Source organism: Grus americana, chromosome 19 (genome assembly GCF_028858705.1).
Source record: "Grus americana isolate bGruAme1 chromosome 19, bGruAme1.mat, whole genome shotgun sequence".
In the NCBI taxonomy this organism is placed as follows: domain Eukaryota; kingdom Metazoa; phylum Chordata; class Aves; order Gruiformes; family Gruidae; genus Grus; species Grus americana.
In genome coordinates, this window is record NC_072870.1 from 8,324,371 (window position 1) to 8,339,273 (window position 14,903).

Genomic DNA, 14,903 nt, shown 5'->3' on the forward strand with positions numbered 1-14,903 from the left:
TCTCCTTGTCTCAGCATCGCTAATCCTGCCTCCCCCCACTGTGCCACACCGCAGGAGACGGTGGCACTTCTGCCCACGTTCCAGGAGCAGACCCTCCTGTAGGCTTCCCACCACGCTACCCGAGCGTCAGAGAGGACAGGCGGTGGTCAGATCCTTTTCTCCCCCCACAGCCACACATTTTCCAAGGTTCCCCTATAAAACCAATGTGCCAAGGCCATGAAAAAAAGCTTTCCTGAGACTTCAGGATTAATGGGAAAATTGAAAATTACTCGGATAGTCCAGGCGTTCCTAACAAGCCACCTCCCCATACAGCCAGACACGCAGGAGCAAAGCTCTCTGGTAGACCAGGAGCCTTCAACCTCTTTGCCCAACCACCCCAGGGCTCCCTCCATCAGAAGCGCTTCTTGGTCCAAGCCCAGCCGCACGCCACTGCTGACGTCAGACCTTCTGCCAGGCGAGGACGAGAAACCAAAGCACCGTCTCACCAGGTCACGGGCATCTTCTCTCAGCCTCTGGATTTCTGCATGAGCTCATCATGGACAGCTGGACCCACGCGTTGCACTGACCCTCCAAAGTTTTGGCCTCAGGTCCAGACTTTGTAATTTTGCATGGTCCAGGATTTCTCACTGGTTTGGTTAAAAACAGGGGAAAAAGGGGCACGAGAGCAGAGGAGGCCGATTGCCTTGGTGTCTCCAAGAGCTCTGTCTCAATGCCACATCCCAGCAAGAAGAAACGCTCTCTGGAGAGGAAGCCCTGAAATAAGTCTGCCACATGGCACCTCCAAACTGGTGTGCTCATAAAAGTGAGTTTTCTAATTACAACTGCGCCAAGAGAAGCCAAAACCCTGATCAGGCAGAGAGGAGGCCTGGGGCTTCCTACAGACGATCTTCCATGCTCACCTTCAGATTGCTCATACAGAACAAGCCTGGTGAGGACAGCAAAGCCTGTCACGCCAGGATGGGGAATGGAGCGGTGCAGGGTGCTGAGGGGCTTACAGAGCATCCCTCCTGCACCCCAAAACCCGAAACGCCCCCGGCACTCACCCGACAGACGGACATCTGGTTGGTGGTGAGAGTGCCGGTCTTGTCGGAGCAGATGACGGAGGTGCAGCCCAGGGTCTCCACCGAGGGCAGGCTCCGGACGATGGCGTTCTTCTTGGCCATGCGGCGCGTGCCCAGCGCCAGGCAGGTGGTGATGACGGCCGGGAGGCCCTCGGGAATGGCAGCCACTGCCAGTGCCACTGAAATCTTGAAATAGTAGATGGCCCCCCGAAACCAGGAGCCCCCGTGGACAGGGTCGCTGAAGTGGCTGACGTTGATGACCCAGACGGCAATGCACACCAGGAAAATCACTTTGGAGAGCTGCTGGCTGAACTCGTCCAGCTTCTGCTGCAAGGGGGTCTTCTCGGGCTCTGTCTCCACCATCTGGTTTCGGATCTTCCCGATCTCGGTGTACACGCCTGTCGCAATGACAACCCCTACGGCCTTCCCAGCTGCGATGTTGGTGCCCTGGGAGGGAAGAAAGGGGCCAGAGTGGATATGTGAGCATGAAACGTCTCAGCCCGAGCTGGGAAATGGGTCGCTTGTTGTGAAAGGACAATGTGAGATCTTGGTTAAAGGGAAAATGAGACATCCTGGGATTTTATATAAACCCACCCTAAAGCAGCAGGAGACCCTCCTGACGGCTCTCTCACCCCTTGAAGACTTGACTTCTGCCCGAGAGGAGCATGAGCAAGGAGGAAACCTAAATTTGCAATAGCTCCAGGCTCAACCACAAACCTTTTCCCCATCCATAATGCATCCTACTTGACAGAAAACCCGCTGAGACTGCCCAAAGCATTTAAGGGTGTCATGTGCCAGAGCCCAAATGAAATCCTGTGGAAGCAGGTCCTCATTTTTATGGATTTGAGTCTCTCTCATGCATGCACACCCTTTCACTGCTCAGAGATCTCCCGTGACCATCAGCCTCTTCACTTGGAGGCTCTTTGGAAAACCACAGGAGAGGTAGGGACAGGCGTAAGGGACTTACGGAGAAAAGCATGTTCTTCTTGTCCTGGTTGACAGCCCGGGGGTCAGGGATGGGGTCAGCATGTTTGATCACCGACACAGACTCCCCTGCCGAGACAAGAGGGAGATGAACCACCATTGTTTCCTCTCCAGCCTCCGCTCAACGCTGTTATCAGCCTGCATCACAACCCCCGCGGCTTTCTAAAGCAGCACTTTGCCACCAAAGCATCAAAACACCCATCATGGAGATGTCAGAGCTGGGCCAAGATGCTCTGAAGATGAGGGCTGCAGAAAAACAACCCGTGCAGATCGTTAGCAGCCATGAGCTCCCATGCAGCCCAACGGGATGGGGCCAAATCCCTGTGCCGGGAGGCAGCCGCCTTGCAGCGCAGGTTTGCGTGGTCAGATGGGGATCGTAGGGCAGCACAACAGGAAAGGTGCCCGAAGCCCTTCTGCTGAAGGTTTATATTTCATCCTTTGCAGCTTTGCCCTTTTGCTGCATCTCCTTTTGCCCGTGGAGAACTAAGTTAATGCACAGCCACTTTTCAAGGTGACTGGGCTCCTTTCCCCATGTTTTTAACATATTTTCTGATCGTTTTTCCTTCCCTGCTGCCATCTCCTGACTCGATGCCTTTACAAAATCATGCAAGAGGGCTGAAATGCTAGAAGGCCTTTTTGTCATCTGATCATTCACCAGCCTTCCCTGACAGCAGAGAGAAAGACTTTTTGAAATATCATAGATTACCAGCTTTATGGGCTTTTCCAGCGTTTAAAAAAAAAAAAGCCCCAAATATTGTCACCTCTCCCTGAAATCACGAGGCCTCGTGCAGCAGCGGTCATTGTGCAACGGCTGCACGGGGGGAGCATGGGCAGGGACCGAGCAGCCCCTCGTGAAACCCCACATCTCGCACGGGAAATCCCCATGCGTCATGTTTTGCAGGAAGGATGCCCAAGCAGCGGGCACGTCTCGCCTATGCCATGACTTTCAGATGATGCTGGGACCTCCCCAGGTCCTGAGTCTCATTCTCCCACCCATTTTCCACCCCAGCAAAGCGCTTAGCCCAACGTCAGCCCTGAAATTTGGCTCAGGGCAGACGCCAGAGGGAAAGCTCTGCCTTCGGCACCCGCCTCCGCCCCGTCGCGCCTACACGCACCTGTGAGGATGGACTGGTCGACCCGCAGGGTGGTGGACCGGATTTCAATGATCCGGATGTCCGCCGGCACCTTGTCGCCAACTACAAGGGCAAGAGCAGAGCAGGTCCGTCAGGCGGGACCGGCAGTGCCCACCGCCCCGGCAAACCCCAAATGCACACGGCCAGGCTCTGCCCCAAGGCTTGCACCTCAGTTCCTGCCGTCTCCCCTCATTTTTCATTTCAACTGTCCGGTCTCCAGGGCAGGGACTGGCTTTTGCTGAGAATCGCCACGTCCCTACACAGCGCAGGCACGTGGCAGCACCCAGCCTGCAGCAACGAGGAGTCCAGGCCGTGGTAACCTGGGGTCCTGCCCTGGGACACCTCCTGGCTGGATTTAAAGCTTATTGTGTAAAATTTACACACAAAAAAAAAAAAAAAAAAAAAAAGCTGGAAAGAGGCATCACCAGATATCGGGCAGTGCAGTGATGGGACTTTGAGGAATTTTGAATTTTAGGGGATTACCTTGCGCACAAAAGCGGCCAGCCCAGGGAGCGGGCAGCAGCGCCGAGGGGGTTACTCCTGCCATGCTCCCATGGACTGACCCCATGTTTCAAGCATCATCTCCCTGTGTAAAATTTGGCAGGAGAGAGCGCTTCCCCGTCCCTGCTGCACAGGGATGCTGGTGGTGGGGGTGGGGGGGTGACCTGCCTGCCAACCCTGCCCACCGCTTTCCTTGGCTGCCACCCAAGCAAAACTAACTGTGGTTCAAGCCAGGTTTGCCAGGACAAGAAGCAAAGGAGCTCTGGCTGAGCAGAGGACCCCAGTGGGTTCCCAGCAATCCCCAACATCCCACCCGCCCCGGTTGCACCTCTGCGGTGACATCCACTGCTCTGTGGCGGCTGGGACCCCCTTATCCATCACCGCATCCCTCCTCCTGCCAGCAAGCGGGTGGGAGGGCAGGCATCTTGTCTCTTCGTTTCGGAGCAGAGCCGCGGGAGTTTGAGGTGCAGGCGCGCGGTCCTTGGGGCAGCAAGCATCACGCCTCTGCCCTCCAGCCAAACCCGGCACAGCCCTGCCTGCTGCCCCGCACCGCCCACCCCGCCACGTCCCCGTCTCTCCTCTTCCCTGCAAAAAGCCAAAACGTCCCCGTTGTGGAGCACCCTGAGCCTCCCGACACCGCCCTTAACCCCGTTTCAGGGGTCCATGGGCTGACTGGAAGCCGTTGACCTTTTGTGGCCAAGACAAACAGCCGTCCGTGGGTCCCCTGGCACAGCACGGTGGTTACGGGTGAAAGCAGCGCTGCCAACTGACAGCCATCGATCGCTGCCCGCCAACGCGCATGCGCTTCCTTAAAAAAAACCCCGTGTTATTCCCACTGAGTTTCCTTCTCCCAGCTCCTTGGCACAGAGCGGCTCTTCCTCCTGCTCCCTTATCGGCTGGATGCAACCGCGCTCCAGCGCTTCGGAAATATTGAGGCAAAGAGAGCCCCGGCTCACAGTGCCTTACATCACGTTGCACAACACTGCCGGCTTGGCCGCTAACTATCGTCTCAAATCCCAGATTTTAACGAGCGCTTCCTCCCGGGGCTCATAAACCTCCCCCCCCTCCCCGAGTGCTGCGGGAGGAGGGCTGGCACCGCTCCATCGCCCAGCCATTTATTCCAGCTGCAGATGCGAGCACTCTGGGACGGGGCGTGCAACATCTGCTGTCCGGCCAGACCTGCCCTGCTCCCCATTGCACCCTTTTTGGGGGGGTTGAGCTGGGGGGGTACTAAGCACTGGGACTCACAGACCCCCCCCCAAACATTTCCCTCAGACTTTGCAGCTGCTCGAGGGAGCTGGAGAACCTTATAGGGAGCAAAGAGTTCCTTTTCGCCCCAGGAAGGGCAGGGAGGGTTTGCAAACATTAGCTCAACCTGCAGATGAAAAAAAATCCGTTGCCAGCATCCAGAGACAGCATCGAGCCCTGGTGCCACGGGGGTAGCATCTGCTCGAGGGTAGATACTGCGACAGCATCCCAAGAGACTTGCGCGGCGCAGGACAGACGTACGGAGCTGGCAGCCACCGTTAGCCAGCTACGAAACGCGCGCTGATCTCCCAAGCGCCGCGAGCCTCCCCCGTGCCGACAGCCAAGGGGAAGAGAGGAAAACGGGAAGCAAGGCTGCCTGAGCGAAGCAGGCGCGGGCAGGTGGTGCAGCACCCGATGGAGGGCCCTCAGCAAGGCCCTGCCTGCGCTTTTTGGGCAAGGCAGAAAGCTGGCGCTGCAGCCGAATTCAATCCCTGCGCAGCTGCCTGCGGGAGGACTCACCTCGGTACAAAAGGGCAAAAATCAGCTGGGTTTAAAGGGCTCGCCAACTTGCAGCCACCGCTCCCCTCCTGTCTCAGCGCAGCACGTTTTCTGCTCCCTGCTGCCAAACTCGTTGAGTTTGTGCACGCAAACAGAAGCCAGGCCCTGCTGCCTGCGCTGTCCTGCTGTCCCCAGGATGTCGCCTGGATGTCCACCGCACGTTCAGAGCTATTGCTCCCGGGGCACTTTCCTATCAGGCAGCCCGACAACGTCCTTGCCACTCACTATAACCTCCTAAACCCACAATTTGCTAATTAATTTGCTAATATTTTGCAAACCCCTCCAGAGGAGAGCTCAGCTCTTTCCCTCCCAGTCGTGATGCCGATTGTGCCATTAAAAAGTAATATTTAGCCGCTGATGGGCAGGCAGCAAGCACTTGATCTGGGGAAAGACGGCAGAATTTAATTAATTATTAATGAAATTAATTAAAGGCCAGGTCAGCAGCTGGAGTGCATTGCCGGAGGTGGCTCAGGAGTGCCGCCAGCTCGCCCAGCTGAGGATCTGGCCGGCGCTTCTCCGCTCGATCCTCCCTGCATTATTTTTATGTTCATCTTCCAGCTGAAGCCCAACTGTAAGACATAAATAACAGAAAGCTGGCTGGGTGCGGGAGGGATTGCAGCATGTTTCCACTAGCAGGGCCACGAGGAGGAAAGGAGAGGATTAGTTTTGCGGCTCTGGGGGTTTCCGGCATCGTTTAACGAACAAACAAAATGGGATAATTGAAATGCATCCTCTTTAGCTCTGGTGGGGCAGGCAGGAGACCCCCAGGCATCCTTTGCTGAATGCAAAACCCCGACAGAAGGGCTGGGGCGGGGGGGCACAGCCCAACCGGGGAGGCAGAAGCACCCCGCAGCCTCTCACCCTCCCCGAATAACAAATCCCGGTTACCAGGGAAGCCTGCCCACGCAGGCAGGACCAGCGCTGCTGCCTGCAGCATCGAACCCCCCCCCACGCCGGCAGCAGCGCTCGCCTGGCACCACCGGTGCGGCACCCAGCACCAGCCCGTCACGGCGCGCATGGGAGAGCCGCTTCCAGAGAGAGGGAATCTTGGTGGAAAATTAAACGTTCTTTCAGAAAACAGGGAAACCCTCCCGAGACACAAAACCTGCACTGGAAAGATACACTTCTTTTTTTTTTTTTTTTCCTCCTTTTCTGCTGTTCTCTGCTGCCCTACGCTCGGGGCAAAGCCTTGTCAGGCTGATGAGCCCCAACTTGGGCCCAAATCATTTCACATCTCTGGATTTAAAGAGAGAAACTAAGCATAGAATCACAGGATCATAGAACGGTTTGGCTCCAGCCCGCTGATCACCTTTGCGGCCCTCCCCCGGGCTCGCTCCAGCAGACCCACGTCCTTCTTATGCTGGGGGAAAGGTCTCAAGTGTGCAAAACTGAGGTGACTCGGTGGCCGTGCCTCCGGAGGAGACGTGCCCGGACACGATGGCAGAGCCCTCCCGCCACAAGGACCACAGGCTGCCCGTCACCAAACCTCCCCCATCCCACCCCGTGCCCCGGGGTGGTGGCACCCTACCTGCCACCTCCACGATGTCCCCGGGGACAATGTCGCGGGCGCGGATCCGCTGCACCCCACTGCGGTCGGCGCGGATCACCTTCCCCATCTCAGGCTCGTACTCCTTCAAGGCTTCGATGGCGCTCTCAGCATTTCTCTCCTGCAAGCAGAGGAGGAGCTGAGCTGCCGGCAGAGGGGTTGCTGTTCCCGCTGCGAAGCCAGGAGCACCCAGACCCCAGCCCTGGCTTTGGAGTCCATTTGCACCGTGGATGGGGCAAGTGCTGCGTCTTCTTCAGCTGCTCTGAAATGGTCCCTGATGGCTCACACCAGGTCCTGGACACTGCATGGACCTTTAGGCTTGATTTTCTCATTCTTGGTTTGGGAAGCAGCACATCCCACCCAGATGTATTTTTCCCCATCCAGCAACCCCACCTCAGATCAAGCTGCAGATAAATAAAGGGCCTTAAAGTGAATATACACTAGAAGAGGAGCACAGCTGGCTGAGGTGTTTGTTCATCCCCCAGGAGGGATACAGCGAGGCAAGGGGCAGCAGCCACCATGGTTTTCGGGTGGACAGGGCAAAAGCCTCCCTTGGAAAATGCATTTAGCCATGGCTAGGAGACGATCAGCATTTACCTGGATGGCAAATAAATGCAAGATCCTAAACTCCAAACTGCAAAAGTTGCCAAAGAAAGATTGAAGGAACGAGCTGAGAGGCAGCCAACGACTGAGCATCTGCACTGGGGCATGGGGCAGCACGGCCAACACAAAAATTGAACCTTTGAGAATTGAGTTTCCAAGAGCAAGAAGCAACTAGACCTTCAAACGAAGCGTCTCAGCCACGCGGAGCAGAGACCTGTGGGGCATGGGGGGGGGGGGGGTGTGGTGTGTGCTGTGACTTACCTGCCACACGCCCACCACAGCATTGGCGATCAGGATCATAATAATAACGATGGGCTCCACAAATGCCGTCGTGGTCTCCTCTCCTTCTTCAAACCAGGCCAGGATCTGACAGGCAAAAGAAGAGAAGGACCACAATGTGGCTGAAACAACAAGCACCAACATTTTCAAAAGAAGAAGGACCGAAACGAGAGCCAACCAACATATGGTGTTTGCTGGAGAGAAGACAACCCAGAGTGGTGGCCAGCCCCATGCAGCTTGGTGAAAGTGTGGACTTGCCATATCCCACTGCCGGTGCTGAACTTGGATGCCTCCACCCTTCTGCTGGGGATAACCTAGTGCATCAAATGAGCAGGGCTGGAGCAAACGGCCATGCAAAACCTGGATGAGTATTTGCACCAGGAAAGCATCTATTTTTGTTTAGCGCACCTGTGGGGAGACCATGGCCATGAGCAGATGAGCAGGAAGACCAGGGAGCACTTGCCCACTTCTCAGATAGACGCTGCCAGCAAGAGCTGGGCAGCCACTACAGTCGCTGTCTGCAGCACGGCCAGCCCCCAAGAAGTCCCTCCTGGGCAGAAGTTAGGCGATGCAATACAAGTAATTGATGCAGCACAAGCAGCACTGCAGAGCAGGGACTGACCTCGTGGCTTCTTACCACCCTGAGCCCGCTTTCCATCCCACAAAGACCTCATACCATAATACAAATGAAACACACACAAATATTTTCACTCCATTTAACTGCTTGTCAACCTGCACTGTGTCAACATAGCAACACCTCACTGCTCTGCAGTGCGGGCACCAGCACAAAGGACCTCTGACACGGGTTCACGCCTGCTTTGGCAATTAGCAGAGCCACCACGGCAGACTCGGCCACCAAGCAGATTGCAACGGCTCTGCAAATTCACCAACAAAGGGGTCACTGTGTGTTGTTTTGAGAATGTACAGAACCTCACAAGGGACCAGCCGCCCTCCTTATCTGCCCACGAGTCGTACCCGAAAGGAGGGGACAGGAGACTTGGCTTTGCCATCCCACTGCCAAACACCCTGAGTATACGCAAAAAATAAGTAAATCTCCAGCAGCTCAGCGGGAAACGTCTCCTCGTGCAGAGTTGCTCCCAAGGTAGATTGTGGGCAAAACTGAGCTAACGGCTCAGTACTTGGGCACCGCAAATAAGGCTCAAATCGGCAATCGGGGAGCGAGGTGCCGCATGTGATGACGAGCATTTCCAAGGCGCCACAGAGTGCAAGTACAAAGGGGTTCGTATTGCAATTACTCAGCGCCACCCACAAAGGCAGCTTTGCTAACCACACGGACGTTGAGTTTAGCTGATCCCACATCACCTCTCGGCATTAGTAAGCGTGGAGGAGGTCGGCAGCGCTCACAGGCACCGGCTCACCGAGCCTGGTGATGCACCCACTGCCGGCTGGCTTTGCCCGCACGTCCTGGGGAGAATCTGCTGTGTGCTCACCGGAGGTGCTGGGGGGTATCACGGCTCCTCCTAGGAAAGGCACGTAGGGACGCAGCCTCTCCCCCGGGAAAGGCAGGAGAAGAGCTCCACTGGAGATAAACCACTGAGGAAGGGAATGTCTGAAGATGAGCAAACCACCATCTGGAGAAGCAGAAGGTGGATGGTACCACCTCGAAGGCACCACACCGGCAGGTCCAGTGGCAGGAGCAGCCTGGGCTGGGCTTCACGCCCTGCTAAACACAAGGAGAACCCAATCCTAGGGAGGTCCCTGACATTACCTGAATGTAATATCACATTTTCCTGCTGTGTGACACACCGGGAGGCGTATTTTGTCAGCGAGCATTAACCCTGCCCCATACCATCAGCAAAGGTTCAAAGGAAAGCACTACGCCCTGTGCTGTGCCCAGCTGTACCCAACTGAGCTGTGCCTGCCCTGAGCATCACCAGCTTGGGCATCACCAGCCCAGGATCTCTGAACCACGTGGGCAGGACGGGAAGGCAGTGAACAGCAGGCAGGAGGCACCTCCCACGCAGGCAGCCGAAACGCTGCCAGTCTGGCTCAGCCAGAGGGAGGGGAAAAATTTTTTTAAAAAATAAACAGATTGGATTTTCATTTTTAATTGAAAAATGAGCAGAAGGGCTCCAGGAGGGAGACTTCACTCTGAGGAGGGCAGCCGCATGGGCTTTGGAAACGCTCCCAGCCCCGTCTTTGCTTCCCTACGTGGATGTGCACACTTCAGGCAGGTGCCTGCCCCGCTGCCTGCACCCCGACCGAGGTGAAGGTGATACCTGGCGTTTCTGAGTCGGCTTCAGGCACCTGAAGCGCTGCTCTCACCTCTCATCACCCATCACCAGTGCTCTGGACAAGAAAACACAAGCTGTGCGATGTCCTGGCAGCCTCTCCAGGCACAGAGGGAGGTGGTGCCAGGACCCCCAGCTCCCAGCACCTCCCAGTTCCCCGAGGACACGTGGCTTGGCCATTGCACCAGGAATGCATCTGCACTGTGGACACGCACATCTCCACGTGTCAGAGACATTGTTCTGCATTTCAGCAGATCCTGACACGGATCTGGTCGTGTTGTGACAGTTAATACTTTCAAAAACATCCAAGAAAAAAGACAAAGAATAAAGAAAAAAAATGCTTTCACTTTCTGTTTTAACCATCTACGCAAGGTGAGGCACAAGCCACGTTTAACTGGATGAGACAGCAGCATCCCACCAAAACGTGCCCAGGACTGAAGGTTTCCACGGCCCTTTTCCGCCTTTGTCTGGTACAGTCTTGGGGAAACAGAAAGAAGTCCAGGTAGTTTTTCCGACATCGCTTTTGGGTAGATCGGCATTACTGAAAAATTCTACTGTCTCACCTTTTAAGTAGACACAAGGATATGGTCCCAATACCCTAGAAAACCACTGCACTGGTGCCACATCTCCCTCATCCAACATGACCCTTGCTCTGGCTCCTTGGCTAGTCGGCTGCCACCCGGATCCGTACGTGCCCTGGACGGTGCCCACCCCCGAGCCTGGGGTACTTACGAATGACAGAAAAGCTGCGATCAAAAGGATGCGGACGAGGAGATCTTCAAACTGCTCCAGCACCAACTCCCAGAGGGACTTTCCTGGTGGGAAAACGTGAAGCCAAGCACAGTCAGTGCTCAGAAACCCCCTAGAAGACAGGTAATTTAGACCACCGCAGCCACTAAGACCAACAGGACCCCATCCCACGCTTGCAGCGGAGCTGCTCCCGGTGTCCATTGGCTGTGGGCGCTGGTGAGGACATCCAGCACTGCAACAGGGGATTTTTCTCTCTAATATTAGACATCTTCAGTTCTTGCATTGGACTGGTTTTACTATGTCTGGTTTTAACTACAGAAACCAGATCCTCTGTGTTCCTATTCACAGCTGGCAGCCGTGCCATCACAGGCAAGCTCTGCTGTCAGCCCAGCTTTCTCTGGGGTTAAAAACGATTAAAAGACCCCAGAGACTCCCCCCTCCTCATCCCCAGCACCCTCCACCCACACTCAAGGCATGTACCCACCCTCACCTCCAGCCCATGACTCACCTTCTTCTGCAGGGAGCTCTGCGGGTTTTCATCGACAGCCCAGCGAGCGTAACGAAGCAAAAAGTGATAAAAATAAAAAGATTAATTAGTGGTTTGGGCCCAGACTAGCAATCCCTTCCCTTATGCCCCAGCAGGCCATTCCGTACCCCAAAATGCAATTTGTTCTGCACGTATTCCCACATAAAGACAGCTTGTCCTCAAACTTCTCGGTCTGACACCAAGTACGCAGCACTGGACGCTCCCCACACCAGGGAAACACCACGTCCCTGCTGCAAATGGCTCCAGCAACATTTATCCCTGCACTCAGCCTGCCTAAAAAATACTCCTCAGGAGCTGCCCTCTCCAAATCCAGGAGTAAAACACCCTGCCAGAAACCCAACATGGACACGCTGGGGACCGTAACTTTCAGAGCATGTTTTCCATCGATCGGTTGTACTTTACACCCCGCAACGCTCTAGGAAAGAAATCCAAAGCCGATGCTCAGCTGGTCCAAGTCCCAGGGGGGTGCAGAGCCTCCATCCACACTGCTCCCAGCCAAACCCAAGCCCAGTCACCTGCACAACCTAAAAACCCCCACTGGTTCCCAAACGCCTGCCACGGTCTCCCCGAGACTCCAGCGTCCCCGTGGGATGACTGTTACCTTCACACGCTGCATGTGCCAAAGGGCCCCACGGCCGCCAGGCAACGCACAAACCCTGGTACCCACCAAGGGCATCACTCCTGTCTCCTCACCCGCGCAGCGATGGATGTGCTGGCCCTGCCGTGGGCAAGGTTTGGCCGAGGACCGCAATGTCCTGCACCCAGGGAGGGCTCAGGAGTAACCCCCCCTGGTTCTGGCCGCTGACGGGTGCTCGCTTCCATGTGCGCCCACTGTTCCCAAAGTTGGGGTGGTCGCCTGCAGAGCTGCTCCCAGGGGAGCTGGCAGCCAGAGCAAAACCTCTGCCAACAGCCCAAGGTGGGGAAACACGGACGTTGCAGCTGTCTCCCGGAAAAGGAAATCCCGGATCCGCTGAGCACAGCAGAGCTTGCTGGAGATGGAGAAGCTCAAGCCGTAGCCATGCCTCGGCAAACCCTCGTGAGGGCTGTGCTGGTGGCTCAGAGGCGTCGCACACTGCTGCGAGGGACAGCGGGGTACCAGCGCCGAGGTGACACGGCACCAGGGCAGGGCACCTGCCGCCTCCATCCTGCGGTGCTCCAGGGCAGGAGGGGACCGGACAGAGAGCCCCAACCCCAAACCTCCCAATGGTGGGGGGGGGGGGGAAATAAATCAGGCAGAAATCTCCTGAAGAGCCGTCCCAAAGCCTCTGCTGTCCACCACCTACTTCTGCATAATAATAAACCAAGATGTTCCTCCAACTCCTTGTCTTTCTGGGAGGGAATAAGGGACCGGCTGAAGTTCAAGAGGAATTGGCCCAAGGCAGACACGCTGGGTGCCCTGCTGCTGGACCGAACACGGGGTTGTCTCTGAGCACTGCCAGCACGGAGCTCTGAGCGAGAACAGGAAGCAAAACTTGCTCGGCTGTTTTCCATCATCTATTTTCATTCAGAGAAATGAAAAAAAAAAACCAAACCCCAAAACAAAACCAAAACCTAAAACCAAACCTACCTTCACTGTACAAACCAGTGAAAACAAGAAGCCTGAACGTGTTTACGCTTCAAACTGCACCAGCTCCTCAGTGCTCACAGACACAAATTATTTTAAACCCACGTCCCTCCTAGACAAGGCTACTCTGATCCCCTGCGAGAAACAGACAGACCAGTACGTAACGCCTATAATTATTCGTATAGCAAAAAAAAAAAAAATATATATATAATCTTGGAGCGGCTTCAACGTTTCGAATCACTCTGCAGAGCGTGTCAGAAGGAAAGTGGCTCTTCGCCCTTTTGCAGCCGGCTCCTCTCCACCCCCGGCTTCCTCTCCCCAGCCCAGAGAGCCACCCAAATTAAAAGTAGAAGAGATCTGCTGCTGCTATTTCCATCCAGGCTCCATTTTAAGGGTGCAAACGTGCGAGGTGAGAGGGCTAGGGGCAGGCAGGGTGCCCTGCGGGAGGCGGCTGGGGTTCCCACAGGTCTCAGCTCTGCCGGGGTGCCCGGGGTGACTTTCCACTGCGAGCAGCCGCCCAAAACGCCGCGGTCCTCTTAGCGCATCTCCTGTTTGCATGAAGAGCCGCAGCAACGCCGTTTGCAGAGCGGGGACTTTGCATGAGCTCTTGCTTAAAGCATGAAAACAGGTTTCTGTGACCTCAGGAGGAAACACGTGCAGCGGGGCGGCCAGCCGAAATACCGCTGGTGGCAGAGTGACACTGCCATGGCTGGCACCAAACCCCAAACATTGGCAATGCTGCTGCTGGTGCCTCCCCCCAAAACCCCAGTTTTGAGGGTGCTGAGAACCGAGGGCCTCCCCTGCCTAGTGACTCCTTCCTATGCCCTCTACGTGGCAGCTCGGCGCCCGTTTTGCACCAAATCCCCAAAGAAAAAGGGCAGAAAGTCACCATAAACTCACGTTTTCGGGTCTGAATCAAAGCCACCAGAAAACAGGAACATTTAGGGGTTGAAGCCTTCCTCTCTCACTTCCAAAGTCTCACTAGAAATAAGAGGATTCACCACTTGCCAGAAACCAAGTTTTATCTGAGCCAGCCCCGTGGCACCAGGCAGGGCAGCAGAGCCGGCACCGCTCCGCCGAGCTGCGGCACCGCCGTGTCCCACCCGGCCGGGAACCCCGCCGCAGGCAGGGAATCAGCAAAAGCCCAAATCTCCAATTTCCTTGGGACAACACGGCGCACGCAGACAGGCCGAAATGGAAACTCCCGGCCGGCACCTGAATAGCCCCTTTCTTTGGCTGGTGGCTCAGAGCTCAGCACAGAGATCCCGCTCTGCGCCCCAGCCCCCCGATACGGCCAGAAGACAAACGCCGTAACACCACCAAGGGCAGAAAGTGATAACGGATGCTTAGAGTATCCCAAAACGGGGCCACCTGCTTGCACCATAATTTTTCAGCTTCCTGAGCTGAGCAGTCCTAGCGTGGGACCTGCGGCTTGCAGATGCGTATCTGCAGTTTCTCCGCTCCTGCTCTTCCTCGTCACGGCTTTGGAGAGCAGAGCCACGAAAGAGGAGGGTGACGGGTGCCTGGTGGCAACCCCCGGAGGTGACGGGACCATTCCCACCAGCGGAAGGGCACGCTCTCCTCTAGATTATCAAGCGGCGCAGGCAGCTCTGGCTCCACCACAAAATACCCGGATGAGATGCTCTAAGGGCACGCAGTGAGCCCGGCCACCCCGGGCAGACGTGGGGCTGGCGTCGGGCTATTTTAACCGGAGGTTAATCTCCGGCTCCTGCCAACTCAAACAGGGCTGGCAGCCCGCGGGCTGGCGCCTGCAGCATGGCAGGGCACGGCAATCAGGTGATGAAAAGGTAAATAAACACGGGTGCCACCCGCGAGCCAGGCGGCACGGGTGCAGGCTGCTGTCCCGGGGCTCGGCG

At 56.1% G+C, this 14,903-nt stretch overlaps 1 protein-coding gene across 2 annotated transcripts in view; it reads right to left on the reverse strand.

The window, feature by feature from the left end:
- ATP2A3 (ATPase sarcoplasmic/endoplasmic reticulum Ca2+ transporting 3) overlaps positions 1-14,903 on the reverse strand; it is a 59,216-nt gene that overhangs the window by 27,552 nt on the left and 16,761 nt on the right. For both annotated transcript variants that reach the window (XM_054847451.1, XM_054847453.1), the window contains exons 2-8: positions 11,424-11,441; positions 10,898-10,980; positions 7,896-8,000; positions 7,014-7,152; positions 3,161-3,241; positions 2,029-2,114; positions 1,044-1,508 (exon numbers count right to left, since the gene is read on the reverse strand). In XM_054847451.1, coding sequence (XP_054703426.1) covers positions 1,044-1,508; positions 2,029-2,114; positions 3,161-3,241; positions 7,014-7,152; positions 7,896-8,000; positions 10,898-10,980; positions 11,424-11,441 — 977 coding nt within the window. The remainder of the gene's footprint in view (positions 1-1,043; positions 1,509-2,028; positions 2,115-3,160; positions 3,242-7,013; positions 7,153-7,895; positions 8,001-10,897; positions 10,981-11,423; positions 11,442-14,903) is intronic.